Raw genomic sequence first — 15,632 nt, 5'->3', positions numbered from 1 at the left:
GGGGGTCAGTATTCCGCATGGAGCCTTATATGGGGGTCAGTATTCCGCATGGAGCCTTATATGGGGGTCAGTATTCCGTATGGGGCCTTATATGGGGGCCAGTATTCCGTATGGGGCCTTATATGGGGGCCAGTATTCCGTATGGGGTCTTATATGGGGGCCAGTATTCCTTATGGTGTCTTATATGGGGGCCAGTATTCCGTATGGGGTCTTATATGGGGGCCAGTATTCCGTATGGGGCCTTATATGGGGGCCAGTATTCCGTATGGGGTCTTATATGGGGGCCAGTATTCCGTATGGGGTCTTATATGGGGGCCAGTATTCCGTATGGGGCCTTATATGGGGGCCAGTATTCCGTATGGGGCCTTATATGGGGGCAAGTATTCCGTATGGGGCCTTATATGGGGGCCAGTATTCCGTATGAAGCGTTATATGGGGGCCAGTATTCCGTATGGGCGTTATATGGGGACCAGTATTCCGTATGGAGCCTTATATGGGGACCAGTATTCTGTATGGAGCCTTATATGGGGGCCACTATTCTGTGTGGAGCGATTCACCGGTTTCTGAGCTATTGTGGAATTTACAATAGATATCACTCATGAAGTGAAATCTTTGCATTGTACTATATATATATATTTCTCCGCTGTATCTCTGCATCATGAATCGTGGTATGTGTTAAAGGGGCCCACTGAGACTCTTTCGCCCGGGGCCCAGAAAAACCTGGAGCCGGCCCTGCCAGACACGTCTAGTCGGAATGTGGCCGTAAATATGCAAATCACATAACCGCCCACTTCCGGCGCTGTCACTAGAGAATCCTGACAGCGCGCACTATGCTCACTGTGAGGAGCCACAATTCTGCCGTCACATAGAGTGACTGCAGACTTGAACGCCTATCCTGGACAACCTCTTTAACTTCTGAGTTAGGTTTGTTTCACACATCATTTTATTCTCATACTTGAAAAATCTGTATTTATTTCAGCTTGCTGGATCCATTTTTGATCCGTGTCTCATTTTTTACAATCTTTGTTCCATCTGTATTTATCGCATGAAGAAAAAAATTTCTTAGCTTCTCCTACCCACTAAACAGTAAAATAAGCACAACACACAGGTGACATCCATGTGGGTTTTTTATTTCACGGGGCTACTGACTTGCATTGGCGACTCTAATACGCAGCATGAGTTAAAGTGGGGCATGTTTCATTTTTATTTTTTTTTGTGGACAATTGGTCAGCAAATAATAAAAGGATATCTGAAAAAGCAAATTCTTTGTAATAGGTCTGTGATCTGTCCCTAAAAATAATGGATGGCACATGTACCAAAAAAACTGATGTGTGAAAGAGTCCTTAACCTATATGTATGGCTGTAATACATAATTGCCAACTCTCCCAGAACATCTGAGAGGTTCTCTGGAAACTTTCTGGACTCCTTGAAGAGTTGGCCAATCTCGGCTTGGATGTTTCATCATTAAACTGACTCCTGGCATCCAGTTGCACATATACGGGAAGGGAAAAGGCATGGTCTGTCAATAGGGTCTGGATATAGCAAATATTAAGCAGCGCAATTCCCGATACTTTCACAAGAGCATTTTGCATAGTTGGTAAATCAAACATAATTAAGCTGTCTGGCAGCACATCACTAAGCCACCAGGTCTCTTGACCACCATTGTGCAACCTGGATGTGAAATCTTGTGGAAGAAAGGGGGTAAAGGGTCATCGTGTCCAACCCCCTGCTCAATGCAGGATTCACTAAACCATCTCAGACAGATGTCTGTCCAGCCTCTGTATGAAGACTTCCATTGAAGGAGACCACACCACCTCTCGTGGCAGCCTGTTCCACTCATTGATCATCCTCACTGTCAAAACGTTTTTCTAATATCTAATCTGTATCTTCAACCTTTCCGTTTCATCCCATTGCTTCTAGACTTTCTTTGAGCAAATGAGAATAAGGATGATCCCTCTCCACTGTGATATCCCTTCAGATATTTGTAGACAGCTATTAAATCTCCTTTTAGCCTTCTTTTTTGCAGCTAAACATTCCCAAATCCTTTAAACGTTCCTTGTAGGACATAGTTTGCAGTCCACTCACCAATCCTCCTTTACTGCCCACTCTATAACATAGTACTGGGATCTTCTTAGTTAATAAATATTACATGAGAGAATTGAATAACGAGCAATTTCCTAATATGTTATTATGGCAAACACTCCATTTGCAACCCGCGGGAGTCTAATTATAACCTTGGATGAAGCTTTGTCAGAATTGTCAGAGCCCATTATTGTCATGTTCACTATTATTAGATACAATTGTACTTTATTGTTCCGGGGATCTTCATTTATTTTACATTTGATTGAACATATGATCTGAATTATATAAAGTGAGTTGTGTTTTATGTTAAACTCACAGTCCTCACTATTATTTGTGTTGTATTTTTTGCAGTGTGTGCAGAAGGTGACCTGGACACCGACACTGAAAACCAGATAGACAATTTGTATCTTAAAGCTCTGGAAGGATTTGTTGCTGTTGTGACTCAAGATGGTGACATGATTTTCCTGTCTGAAAACATCAACAAGTACATGGGTCTAACACAGGTGAGACGTCCGCAACAGGCAATCCGCATGTGTGGAGGAGAGTTTGTTAAAGGGAATCTGCCTCCAAGTTTTTGCAGCCTCATCTGAGAGCAGCATGATGTAGGGGCAGAGACCATGATTCCAGCGACGTGTCACTTACTAAGCTGCTTGCTGCAGTTTTCTCTGCTGCAGATCTAGCAGTTCTCTGAATGCTGAGCTCTGTATAACCCCACCCACGCTACTGATTGGCAGTGTTCGGTGTACACTGTGCATAGGCAGAAAGCTTCCAACCAGTTTTGGGGGTGGATTTATACAGAGCTCATGAATATGGAGGACTACATGGCAGCAGTTTTTCTAGTCCTCTAGTGATAATCTCCTGATAAAACACTGATTTTATCAAAACTACAGCAATCGGCCCCGTAAGTGACACATCCCCAGAATCAGGGTCTCCGTCTTTTCATTATGCTGTTCTCAGATTAGGTGGCAAAAACCTGATGACAGATTCTCTATAAAGACTTTTTATTCCAAAATTCAGCAATTTTTAAGGTTCAGTAAGCATAGTCTGGTCTTCCGGTCACCTATGTCAAACTAGAAGTCCTCCAGAAAAAAAAAGAGAGAAAATAGTTCCATTAGTGCCACTCAGTAAATCAATGTCCGATTTTTTTAAAGAGCCATGAAACATGTCTAGGGATATCAGCCCAACCAGAGGCAACCATCCGTAGACTGAGCTATGGTACAGTTCTTGCTTCTCGTGTTGGTGAGACAACTTTGATACAGCTCTTAGAAGGTTAATGGTTCTCTTTGGGGAGATTCAGTTAGTGTATGTAGTTCTAATGGCAATGTTTCCTGGAAAATTGTATGCAGCTTTCCTCCAGAAGGAACAAGATTGTCTCTCTAGTGCCTATAGATAGCTGTAAGTGAGACTAGAGAGTCAAAGTCATTGCTGGATCTATTAAAGGGGTTATCCAGGACTATTTTAATTTTTTACTATGGGCCTAAGAAGTAACAGGCAGGAAGTTGCTAACTAACTGGCTGTTCTGCGCAGCGCAGATCTCTGCTTGCACACACTGCTCACTGACTGCTCCCGCCGGCAATTCTGCGGCTTACGCTGATGTCACATCAACAGAGCAGCAGCTTGCCTTCTGCTCTGGTCTGATGATAGGGCTTGGCTGCTGATGTAATGCTGATTGATAGCTGGCTCCCTGCTGCCTAACTGCAGGGAGCCGATTGTCAATCAGCATGACCTTAGCAGTCACACCTAATCGTTAGAGCTGCTCTGTTGATGTTGAGCAGCTGAATCGCCAGCACCAGCGGTCATTGACCTCTGCGCCAAACTAGTTAGTGACTACCTACCTATTACTTTTTTGGCTCAAAGTAAAAAAAAAAAATTTAGTCCTGGACAACCTCTTTAAAGAGCCTTGAAAGATGCCTAAGGATATCAACGAAACCAGAAATGCCCATGTGTAGATGGCACTTCTGAGAGTTTTGCTTGCAAAGACAACATCTACAAGGACTTTGTGAGTTCTCCATGTGTTTGAGTGAGTTTCCTCCAGGTACTCTGGTTTCTCTCATTTCTTTTCTTATATCTGGAGTAGAGCTAACTTGCAAACTTTTTCCCAGGCAGCATTGTCTATAAGACTCCTTACACCATCTGGATCTCCCTAAGGAGAATCGTTACCTTCCATAATACTATAATATGAACATTTAATGCAAAGACAAAATACTTCCCACAGCACAAATGTATAACATGGGTCTCATGGAACGGAGAGAAGAATGTTTCTATCTATGACAATGTAATGCTAGATTGCTCTTCTATGCTACAACTATGGCCACGGCCCCACTATCAGTATTTGGTCAGTATTCGGTCAGTATTTTTTCTCAGGAGTTGGAGCCAAAACCAGGTGAGGAACAATCAGAGAAAAGGTATAATAGAAACAAGTCACCAATTCTGCATTTATCACCCACTCCTGGTTTTCTCTCCCACTCCTGAGAAAAAATACTGACCAAATACTGATAGTGGGGCCATGGCCTATGGCTGTAGGACCGATCTCCATCCAACAGTTATACGAGACAATGGCAGGTTCTCCCATAGATCTGACTAGAGTTCCAGGAGCATTACTGCCAAGAGGTTACATCTAGCAATATTGCAAGCTTAGTCTTAATTAAGCCTTCTCCTACCCATAACTTGCACAAAATTCAATTTATTTGCGTTAATTGAACATTTTTTAAAGCCAGCAGTGACTAAGATAGCGATTGCATTTTCATGTAATCTAATGTTGCACCAATTTTCGTTTTAGGTTGAACTCACAGGACACAGCATCTTTGACTTCACCCACCCTTGTGATCATGATGAAATCAGGGAGAATTTAAGTTTAAAAACTGGTAGGAAATCTTTCTGAAGCCAAATTTTGTATTATGCACCAATAACCAATACATTTCTCCAGCGGAAAGGGTTTTCTTGGTAAATATACAAAGCAGATCTGTTCTCCACCATGCTGTCTTTTATTAAAATCTTTTGGGTCAAATTCATTATTTTCGGTGACCCTGGACCTTTTTTTTTAGTAAGCAGGGTGCACTGTAGTGTCAAAGCCAACTTTTCGTCAACCAACCAAGTTACATGGCAATGATGGTGGTGACACGTGTGAGGACAGAGAGGTCATACCGACTCAGGTTTCACCTTCATGGCTTTTCAATGGACGGAAATTATATAGAATATGACTGACTGACGCTCAGCTAGCTGTTCAGACTCATAAATACTACACTGATCGCTCAAACTAGGCTTCTGTAGACCCTATTTTTGCTTATTTCTGGGCAATATGTCCAGAGAATGTCGTAGGCACACCCGTCCCTGCATATGTCCCCCAAAGTCAATACTTTCTTGTACTGTTCCTTAGAAGACCTCTTGCCGTAAAGTTTGACCAGTACATTATTTATGCTTCCGAAACCTTGAATGACGTTGGTTTATTATAGATGGTTTACATTTTTCGTGTGCACATCACTCTCCACGTTATGTCCTTCCATTGTCTCATCTCTTTCCACAAACTGAATTCTTACAGGACAGGAATTACTTTATACCTACATTCTGTAGTGAGTTCGGTCACTAATCCGTACTGTCGTGCACTCGTATGACCTGTCATGATAACTTAAGAGCATTTTCTCCTAAATGCGGTGTCACAATCCATCTGACCATGTACAGATTTTTCCCTGAAGGAGCAGTGACGGCAGCTATAAAGTTTGTAATCCTAGAAAGAAAAATGGATGAATAAGTTCAACATGGGCAGGTATAATTACCATTTGTCTGATATTATATCCCTAATATTACCGTGTAGAAACTTGGCACTTAAAATTGCATCCTTGTTTATCACACTTATTTGTGGTTAATATCCAGACAAAATAATAAACGTTTCGGTCTAAAACTCGACCTTCATCAATCTAATGGAAAAGGTGTATAAAAAGCGTATAAATAAAAATGTATCACCATACAAAACATGTCGAAAAGGAAAAAATAAACATGAAAACCATATATGAAGCATGAAAATAATTGATATAAATCTATTAGCAATAAGTGTTCCGAGGAGTATAACACTTATCACCTGTGGCAATATTTCCAATGGTACAGTAAGATCATGAATGTAATGATGAAACCGCATAGCCTTACCCAGCCCTGTACAAGCAGGTACCGGTACTTTCCTCCCCAGCTGGTAGGTCTTCTTGGCACATTTTTAGCACTTGTTTGATCATATACCAATGTACTGTTAGCCCTTCCACCTGCACTCTGCAAACCAATAGCTGCTGTACAGTTGTATTCCTCATTTCACCGGTGTTTGTACTTTTGGGTTCATTCATAGCTTATTCTCTTTTCTCTTTATATATTGTTTCTATTACACCTAGTCCTTGGTCTGAGTTGCACGTTCTAACACACTTGTTTCCTATGCTTTTGGTATACATTAATCTACTACCATCCTTCGTTTATTTTCTGATTCATTTTCTTTTTTATGTTATAGTTTCATTTACCTTTTTCTATACTGCTCCACATATTAGTCAGCGTCTTTTTGATTACGTGCACCCCTCAAATTTTCCTGAGTTTTCCCTTTCTCCTGTATAATTTTGCATGATAAATGTAGGTCCCTTAGGTCTGTGGTGTATCAGATTGTTCTTTCGGTGTGTTCCCCCCCCCCCCCCCCCCTTTTTTTCTCTCTTTTCATGATTACATTCATGATCTTATTGAACCATTTGAAAAGACCTACCAGCTGGAGAGGAAAGTACCAGTACCTGCTTGTCCAGCACCGGGTAAGGTTATGCGGTTTCATCATTACCTTCATGAACTTATTGGACCATTTGAAATATTGCCACAGATGATAAGTGTTGTACTGATCGAAACATTTATTGCTGATAGATTTATATCAATTATTTTCATGTTTATTTTTTCATTTTTGACATGTTTTGCATGGTGATGCATTTCTATTTCTTTATTCATTCATATTCTTTGTATACATCTTTTCCATTAGACTGATGAAGATCGAATTTTAGACCCATACGTCTCTTATTTTGTTTGGATACATATTACTACAAATAAAATTGCATCCTTGTTTATCACACTTGACTGCCAAGTTTCTACATATTATCTGACGAGATTGGGTCCTACTTGTGCACCACCCCACCGGAAGTGCCGTGTCTATCTTTCTACCTAATATTACTGTGAATAATACGTTAAGCCTCCATCCTTTACCTGCAGGTTCTTCCTATGTGTCCTTTCAGATAAAACCTGTAGAAAAGGATGGTCTTGTCTCCCTCATTCCCCAAAAGCTAAAAAACTACTTTTGGTCCACATACCAGTCCAATATGTCCAGGACCTCTCCTGAGTCTCATGCTCTGTAACTTGCCTTTTACTCTTTTAGAGTGGACGGTCCCACTTCATCAGTACTCTGCCAGTATGATAGGTGCTGGAGCCTTCAATTTCCAGAAATTATTGCTTCAGCTACTGTCCAACGACATGCTTACCCTGAACTAAAAGCCCACCTCTATGTTATGCTTGTGAGAAGTTTGACAGATAGGATAGCGGGGTGGGCAGAGGGAAAAAAACTCCTGTTGAGAGACAAAGACCCACCTCTCACTTTCTCTCGTTTGTCAATATCTTTGATTGAGGCTGTGGGATAATCTTGCTAAGTAGGTATGCTGTATGTCATCACATGTTGGGAGTTGTAGTTCCATAACCACGGGACAGATTGTAATTTCTACCCATGAATACTTGTGCTTCAGCTTGTCAACCCCAAATGCAGCCATTACTATATACAACAGTAATATGTGTCTCTTTATACTAAGGTGCTGGCCTAGGAAAGAAAAACAAAGATGCCAATACAGAGCGAGACTTCTTCATGAGGATGAAATGCACCGTTACCAACAGGGGCAGGACCGTCAACCTCAAATCTGCAACTTGGAAGGTAAACCTGTCATTGCCATTGGCACTGAGTGCAAGGATATGATGAATTTAATATGATACTGACGCCTCGCTTCTCCCAGGTGCTGCACTGCATCGGTCATGTCAAGACCTACAACTCCTATAACCCGCACACGCTCTGTGGCTATAAGGAGCCAATGCTCAACTGCCTGGTGATGATGTGCCAGCCCATACAGCACCCCTCCAACATTGACATTCCACTGGACAGCAAAACATTTCTCAGCCGCCACAGCATGGACATGAAGTTCACCTACTGCGATGACAGGTGAGGCTTTCTTGAATATACCCTGCATAGCCTGGATTTTTAGTATATTAATGGGAGCTCTGATCCAGGAGGTAGGGGCATCACATGTACATGTGGGGTCGTATGGAAAAATATGTATGTAATGGCCTCCACCTCAACTACCCCTTTAAGAAGCAAGTGAGTTCAGGACATGAGTACTAAGTGTCCCCTTCTTCCGAGTGGAAAAGGTTATTCCCAACACCCAAAGGATAGGTGATAATTTACGGATCGGTGGGATCCTCCACCTTTCCCAAGAAAAGAGCACTAAAATGCCCCATAGATTAGACAAGGGATGTCAAACTTAAACACGCAAAAGGCCAAAATGAAGAAATTAGACAAAGTTGCGGGCCAACTAGTATACAGTATAATGGGCCCCACAAAGTCCTCCACATAGAATAATGGGCCCCACATAGTCCTCCATACAGAATAATCGGCCCCACAAAGTCCTCTATAAAAAATAATGGACCCCATATAGTCCTTCATACAGAATAATGGCCCCACATAGTCCTCCATACAGTATAATGGCCCCACATAGTCCTCCATACAGTATAATGGGCCCTACATAGTCCTTCATACAGAATCATGGGCCTCACATAGTCCTCCATACAGAATAATGGCCCCACATAGGGGTGGTGGTTCTGGTGTCATGGGCCAGATTTGACCCACGGGCCAGACATGTATGGATTAGAGCATTGGTGGAAAAAGTTGAGCTCTGTACTTGGCAATCTCCAGCAGCATCACAGAGAATGAATGGAGCGATGCCATGCATATGCAATCTCTGATCCATTTTATAGGGGCATTTTAGAGCCCAGTCTCTGAATCAGTGGGGAGTTTCAGTGGTCAGACCCCTGATCCACAAGCGTGTAAATGCTAATTTTGCTTGCAGCAGAGCCCTGCGTTACCAAGTATCTATAGTAATGTGCGTCCTCCTCATTTGCCACTATGTCCCTATGTATTATGACCTGTAATACCGGACACAGCCAAAGTACCAGAGTGGCGCTGTCTCTTGAGAAAAATACAGACTTTTTTTTTCTAATTCTTTACATCCTTAAGAAGGACAGTAGAAAATTTCCTTTTAGGTCGTTTTTCCCAATTATTCTACAATAGACAAAGAGAAAGAGTTTCTTAGATTGCTTGAACTTTTTCCACTTATTGATCCAATGACATTTGTAATGATTTTCTATAATCTACCCACAATGCACTGTGTTATAGGGAAAATCAATCGCAGTTGTTTATGACCATAATGACCCTGTAAAGATATAATATAGAGAGAGGAGCTGAGCTGCCGCCGTAGAAATAAGATTATGGCGGCCAATAAAGAATCATTTCACACTGATTTTTATGACTCACAAGAAAGGTTTATGATATACGGGATAGTTTTGCTTACATTTGACACACTGATGGTTTACACTCACGTGTACGACCTGTGCGCCTGATGTGGTCACCTCCACAATCATTGTAAACTACAACCGTCCTCCAGATATACCTTCACTTTGGATTTCATTTTGGGTGTCAACCTGTATTACAGATGAGCTAATCGATTGGTGATGAATTTCATGGAACATTTAGATTTGCCAGAATTCCAATTTTTTTCGGAATTCGATCTGTACAAATCCATCAAAATGGAGGCCGATGATAAACACTAGATCAGGGATGTCAAACTCAAATATACAGAGGGCCAAAATTAAAAGCTTGGACAAAGTCGAGGGCCAACCTCCACACAGTATAATGGCCCCACATAGTTCTCCATATAATATAATGGCCCCACATAGTGCTCCATACAGTATAATGGCCCCACATAGTGCTCCATATAGAATAATGGGCCCCACATACTCATACATACAGAATAATGGGCCCCACATAGTCCTCCATATAGAATAATGGCCCCACATAGTGCTCCACATAGAATAATGGCCTCACATAGTCCTCCATACAGAATAATGGCCCCACATAGCCCTCCATACAGTATAATGAACCCTACATAGTCCTCCATACAGTATAATGGCACCACATGGTCCTCCATATAGAATAATGGCCCCATATAGTCCTCCATACAGAATAATGGGCCCCACATAGTCCTACATATAGAATAATGGCCCCACATAGTGCTCCATACAGTATAATGGGCCCCACATAGTCCTCCATATAGAATAATGGCCCCACATAGTGCTCCATATAGAATAATGGCCCCACATAGTGCTCTATACAGCATAATGGGCCCCACATAGTCCTACATATAGAATAATGGCCCCACATAGTCCTCCATACAGTATAATGGCCCCACATAGTGCTCTATATAATATAATTGCCCCAAATAGTGTTCTATATAATATAATGGCCCCACATACTCCTCCATACAGAATAATGGACCTGTCTGGCATCGAGGGCCAAAATTCATTTGAAACATATCAAATTTTACTGCCGATTTGGATGAATTGAACGAGAAATTAATTGCGTAAAAATTATTAAACACTTATAGCTGCCATTACAGATCTGACAGAATTTGGTGCCCAAATATTAAGTCTGTCTAGTTGTACATGGATATGCTGGTGACAACCCCTGTGGAGCAGCCATATTGCATCTCTAATGTGCCCATAGGCTCATAGGCCACATTCACACGTTCAGTTTTTGGTCAGTATTTTACATCAGTATTTGTAAGCCAAAACCAGGAGCGGAACAATCAGAGGAAAAGTATAGTAGAAATATGTCACTACTTCTGCATTTTTTGCCCACTCCTGGTTTTGTAGTGGCCAAAAATTGTGTGAACGTAGCCAGGGGTGTAGCGTGGACAAGGGCGTAGCTGCTGACACGGGTGCAGAGGACCAGTCACACCTAGGGGGACCAAATGCCTCCCTGCCCTGTACAAAGACGCCGGTTGTGAACATTTCACATGGTAGGTGTTAGCACTTTTTGGACTGTACATCAGGGCCCCCGAGGCACAATTACACCTCTGTCTGTACAATGTCGTAATTTCAACTTTTACATTGCTGACATTGGTAAATGTGATTTTAAGTACTGCAAAGTTGCTCATCTGTGGATGAATAAACATCCTAACATAATGTAAAATGCACCTACTGGGCTCAAACATATCCAACCGTGAGTATTTTAATCTAATGAGGTCCCAAATTCTGCGCTGATAAATTTCCTAAAATATCTGTATAGCAGATGGAGCGCTGTCTTTCTCATACAGTTCTCCAAATCACCTGCATAATTATAGATTTACAACATAAATTACTTACTTTCTGCAACCACCCAGGGAAACTTAGGAGACAAGTGAACTTTAGAAAGTCACTGTGACTTGAGAAATAATATATAATTTTTTTTTTACCTGGTGTAAATGGCGCTGTTCTCCTGAATCTGGCGATGTTTTTCTTTTTATCCTTCGCCTCTCCGTTCCTGGCCCCTTCTTTCCTGTAAATAAATCTAGTCTTGTTAGTCAATTGGGTGTGGTCATCAACTCTTCTGTGTGGGCGTCTTCATGAGGACCACACCCAGTTGACTAAAAAGACTAGATTTATATACAGGGGAAAGGGGGCCATATCTCAGAAATGGAGAGGAGCAGGAACAAAAGGAAAGCGACGTCGGATTCAGGAAAGCAGCAGCATTTACACCAAGTAAAAATGGCATATTTATGGCAAATGATAGGTCATTTACTACTCGGACAACCCCCTTCTTAATCTTTATGTTTCCCCCTTGTAAAATGATAACACCTATATTCACCTCCGTTCCCGGCGTCGTTCCAGTGGTTGCATTAGCTTCACTCTCCTCTCCTACGGATCTAATTGACATCTGGAGTAAGTAAGAGCTGCAGCTGCTTTCTCGCTACTTCCGGATGTCTTGATTTGTCCAAAGGAGAGGAAAGTGAAGCCAGCACTGATTGGCCGCAGGGATCATGTGACATAACAATGTCACGTGATCTCCTGGAGAATCAGCGCCGACACTGGAGGTGAGTATAAGTGTTATTTTACAAGGGGGAAACATAAAGATTAAGAAGTGGTTGTCCAAGTAGTGGACAACCGCCTTAATAATACCACATGATGCACTAATCACCCTCCAGTGGTGGCTGCCAGCAGCCGGAATGTTAAGTGTTAACTCGGAGATGAGCAGCTTGTGAGCATTTCATACTTCCTGTGTAATGAATTTCTGTTTGTATGAATATCACCGCGCTTTTTATAGACCTGTCATAGTAGAGCTGCGTTGGACTTGTTGACGTGTTTGCGCATGGCCTTCATTGTGAGAACTCCGAGGGCCGTAGTGGAATGTCTTATATATACAGTACTTAACATACTCAGGTCCTGTTCCTGATTTATGTGCTGCCGCTGAAATTCATTTTCGGGAGAACGGTTTATTTGTTAAACATCTTCCAGCTCATATAATCCATCCATAGTGTGTAGACCTCAAGGCCCAAGTTCCATTATTATTGCTAATCCCTTGACGATAAAACAGCAGATGGATTAATCTTATGATCATCTTGAGTGAGCAGGTAATTATTGTGTCGGACAGATTAGAAAGCGTCTTACAGTTTTCCAGTATGATTAACGTGAGTCTCGTTACTATCAATAACAGTTTGGGTCTCTGTGCTTCCGCTCACTGAGACTTATAGTAAATGTGCTGCAATTACCTGATAGACTTCAAGCATGGTGGAGTCACAAATTAAAAAGCTAGATAAATCTGGACTTGTATTAAACAATTCATTTAAAGCACTAACTTTAGATCGCTGGCATCTGGGAGAGCGGTAAGTATATATAGCGGGCACCACCTGAAATACCACCCAATGCATATAATATAACTAGACCAAAAAGAAAGAAAAGATATGCAAAAACAGGGATCACCTAAAAATTATTGAAATTTTATTTAACAAAAAGCCAAAAAAAAACAATATAAAAACAATTAAAAAGCATATACAGTACTAAAAGTCTGTGGGCTTTTTATTTATTTTTTGTTATTTTGGCTTGTTGTCTTGTTGAATAAAATTTCTATAATTTTTAGGTGATCCCTGTGTTTGCACATCTTTTCTTTCTTTTTGATCTTTTCATCTGGGAGAGCAGAGTGCGTTGCTGAAAAGTTTCTTGCCATACCCATGCCTCCTTTTCAAGACTGAGTGTGGTCTTGAAAAGGAGGCATGGCTATGGTTGGAAATTTTTGCTCATTCCCTTTTGCTCATTCTCCTCATTCCCTTGCTCATTCTTTGCCCCATACACACCTAGGTCTTTGCCTTCCCGAGTTACCCTTCCAGTATGGCTTGATGCTGGGATGTTTCAGATTTTGTTAGTGGAGCTTGGAAGATATGCCGATTCTTCCGGGAGTTTCGGAGATCTCACCTTTTTTCCTGGGAGTCTCACAAACATAAAAAAAATAGAGTAAATGATAATAGCCAATAGAGTAAACTGAAAATTGTCCAACATATAGCAATACCGGAACATACGCATTGCCCAGTGCCCCCTTGAACATGCCCGGCACTTTTGATGTCAATTGTCTCACTTCTGGTCACAATTTTGGTGGAATTTGCGATCAGATACCTAATGTTTGATATAGAAATTCCAATTTCCATAACATTTTAGGACATTCTTAGTTAACAGACGACGGTCCATCAGCATGGACCTCTGTTGGTTAATCGGCATGGAAGAAGGCTACAAAAACGTCCCTCTCAGGTGGGTCCATGCATTAAACAGATTTCAGTGGGCATGGTAAGGTCGTTCTTAATTTTCGCAACAGAGGAATAAAACACCACCGGACAGGTTTCCCCCCTGGATCCCCTGTAATCTACCCGTAGATTTAGATTATTATCTAAATAGGTCAATGTAAAAAGTGAGCAACCCCTTTAAAAGAAAGTTATAGAAGATGCCCATCTTGTGACCAAGTCATCCGTGGATCAGATTGAGAAGCACCGTATAATATAATAAAATGTTCTGTTCCATCTTTACCCAAACAGGAGCCGCGCTTGTGGGTTTGTTCCATCTGTCCTTACTGCGGGGCTCATTTTACCGCAGGGCTACATCATGTGGAACAGTTATTTTAATGAGATTGATAATTGACATGGTTTTCTACGCCTGTATGTGCTTCAACAAATCTGGTGGCTTGACACCATGTAACGATTTGGTTTACCCTACGATGGTAGGTTTGGTTTTATTGAAATTGATCATAAATCCCTTTTCTTAGAATTTAGTTGAAGACAAGTCCGTAGAAGTCCAGAAAGACTTAAAGGTTGTTTCCTGTTTTGGGAAATAAGAGTCTGCGTTTTTTTCAGAAACAATGGCGCTTTAGCCGCATGCTCATTTGCCTGACGACTATTCCTTCTGACTCGAGCGTCCGCGTACTCTTTATGTGTGTGGAGTAAAAAGCTCGGATCCAGTTGGATGAACACGGAGGTGGGCTGCGCAGCTGGAGTAAATCAGTTCTTCACAAATGATGATGAGAATAAGGTTTTTTATTCAACGCCGTACCAGCGTCTTTATCAAGTGAGAAAAACAAATGTGGAGTAAAAAGCTGCCCGAACCCTCTGCTATCTGCTTTTCTCCATTGAGAGTAAAAGGATCGGCTTTGCAATTGTTTCAGTCAGCTGATCGGTGAGGAGTCGATCAATCCTACATCCTAGTAGATCATGGATGTTAGTCATGGAAAAAAAAACCTGTAAGGCTGTGTGCGCACCATGAGTTTATCACACTGCCTACTTATGCTGAGCGAAAAAACGCAGCGTCTTACAGTTCCAGTAAAGTGGATGGGATTTATAGAAATCTCCTGCCCACTGTGCTGTATATTTACTTGGCGTAAACTGTGTTTCAAATCCACGACATGTCAATTTCTCTTGGAGTGTGCGTTGAATTTTATGTGCAGATTTTCCCCATGGAAGTGCATTGAATGCAGAAAATCCGCAGGAAAAGGGCCTACCTTATTTTTTGGACTATATGACGCACTGGACCATAAGACACACCCCAAATTTTAGGGTGAAAAATAGGAAAAAAAAGATTTTTAGAAGATGGGGGTCCGTCGCGTAGTCCGAATTTAAGGTATCTTACCTGGGGGCCGATGGAGCAGGGTCTCAGGAGGCATGATCCCTTCCTCAGGAAGCAGCAGAAGTGGGGCAATCCCACAGGCCCTGGGTGGGAGGAGGGGGAATCCTAGCGGTGTGATGCTGCGGGCCCGGTGTCGGCGATGAGGCAGAGCAGAGTGCGTTGCGTGGAGCAGGGTTCCTTCTTCAGGAAGCCGGTGGCGGCAGCAGAAGTGTGGTGATGCTGCGGGCCCAGTGTCGGTGGAGTGCATCATTTCCCATCATCATTTCCCATTGGCCGCCATTTTCCTTAAGACGTGGGCCGCCGGAAAATAGCCT

The 15,632-nt window shown here is 42.0% G+C and overlaps 1 protein-coding gene across 2 annotated transcripts in view; it reads left to right on the top strand.

The window, feature by feature from the left end:
* Positions 1-15,632, top strand: part of EPAS1 (endothelial PAS domain protein 1) — a 166,401-nt gene that overhangs the window by 114,364 nt on the left and 36,405 nt on the right. For both annotated transcript variants that reach the window (XM_073672055.1, XM_073672056.1), the window contains exons 4-7: positions 2,434-2,585; positions 4,862-4,946; positions 7,887-8,005; positions 8,085-8,287. In XM_073672055.1, the coding sequence (XP_073528156.1) occupies positions 2,434-2,585; positions 4,862-4,946; positions 7,887-8,005; positions 8,085-8,287 (559 nt within the window). The remainder of the gene's footprint in view (positions 1-2,433; positions 2,586-4,861; positions 4,947-7,886; positions 8,006-8,084; positions 8,288-15,632) is intronic.

The sequence above is a fragment of the Phyllobates terribilis genome, unplaced genomic scaffold (assembly GCF_046119375.1).
Source record: "Phyllobates terribilis strain yellow unplaced genomic scaffold, ASM4611937v1 Scaffold_3__8_contigs__length_932513732, whole genome shotgun sequence".
Classification (NCBI taxonomy): Eukaryota; Metazoa; Chordata; class Amphibia; order Anura; family Dendrobatidae; genus Phyllobates; species Phyllobates terribilis.
The sequence above is the reverse complement of the archived record's forward strand: the minus strand, read 5'-3'. Positions and strand labels throughout refer to the sequence as shown.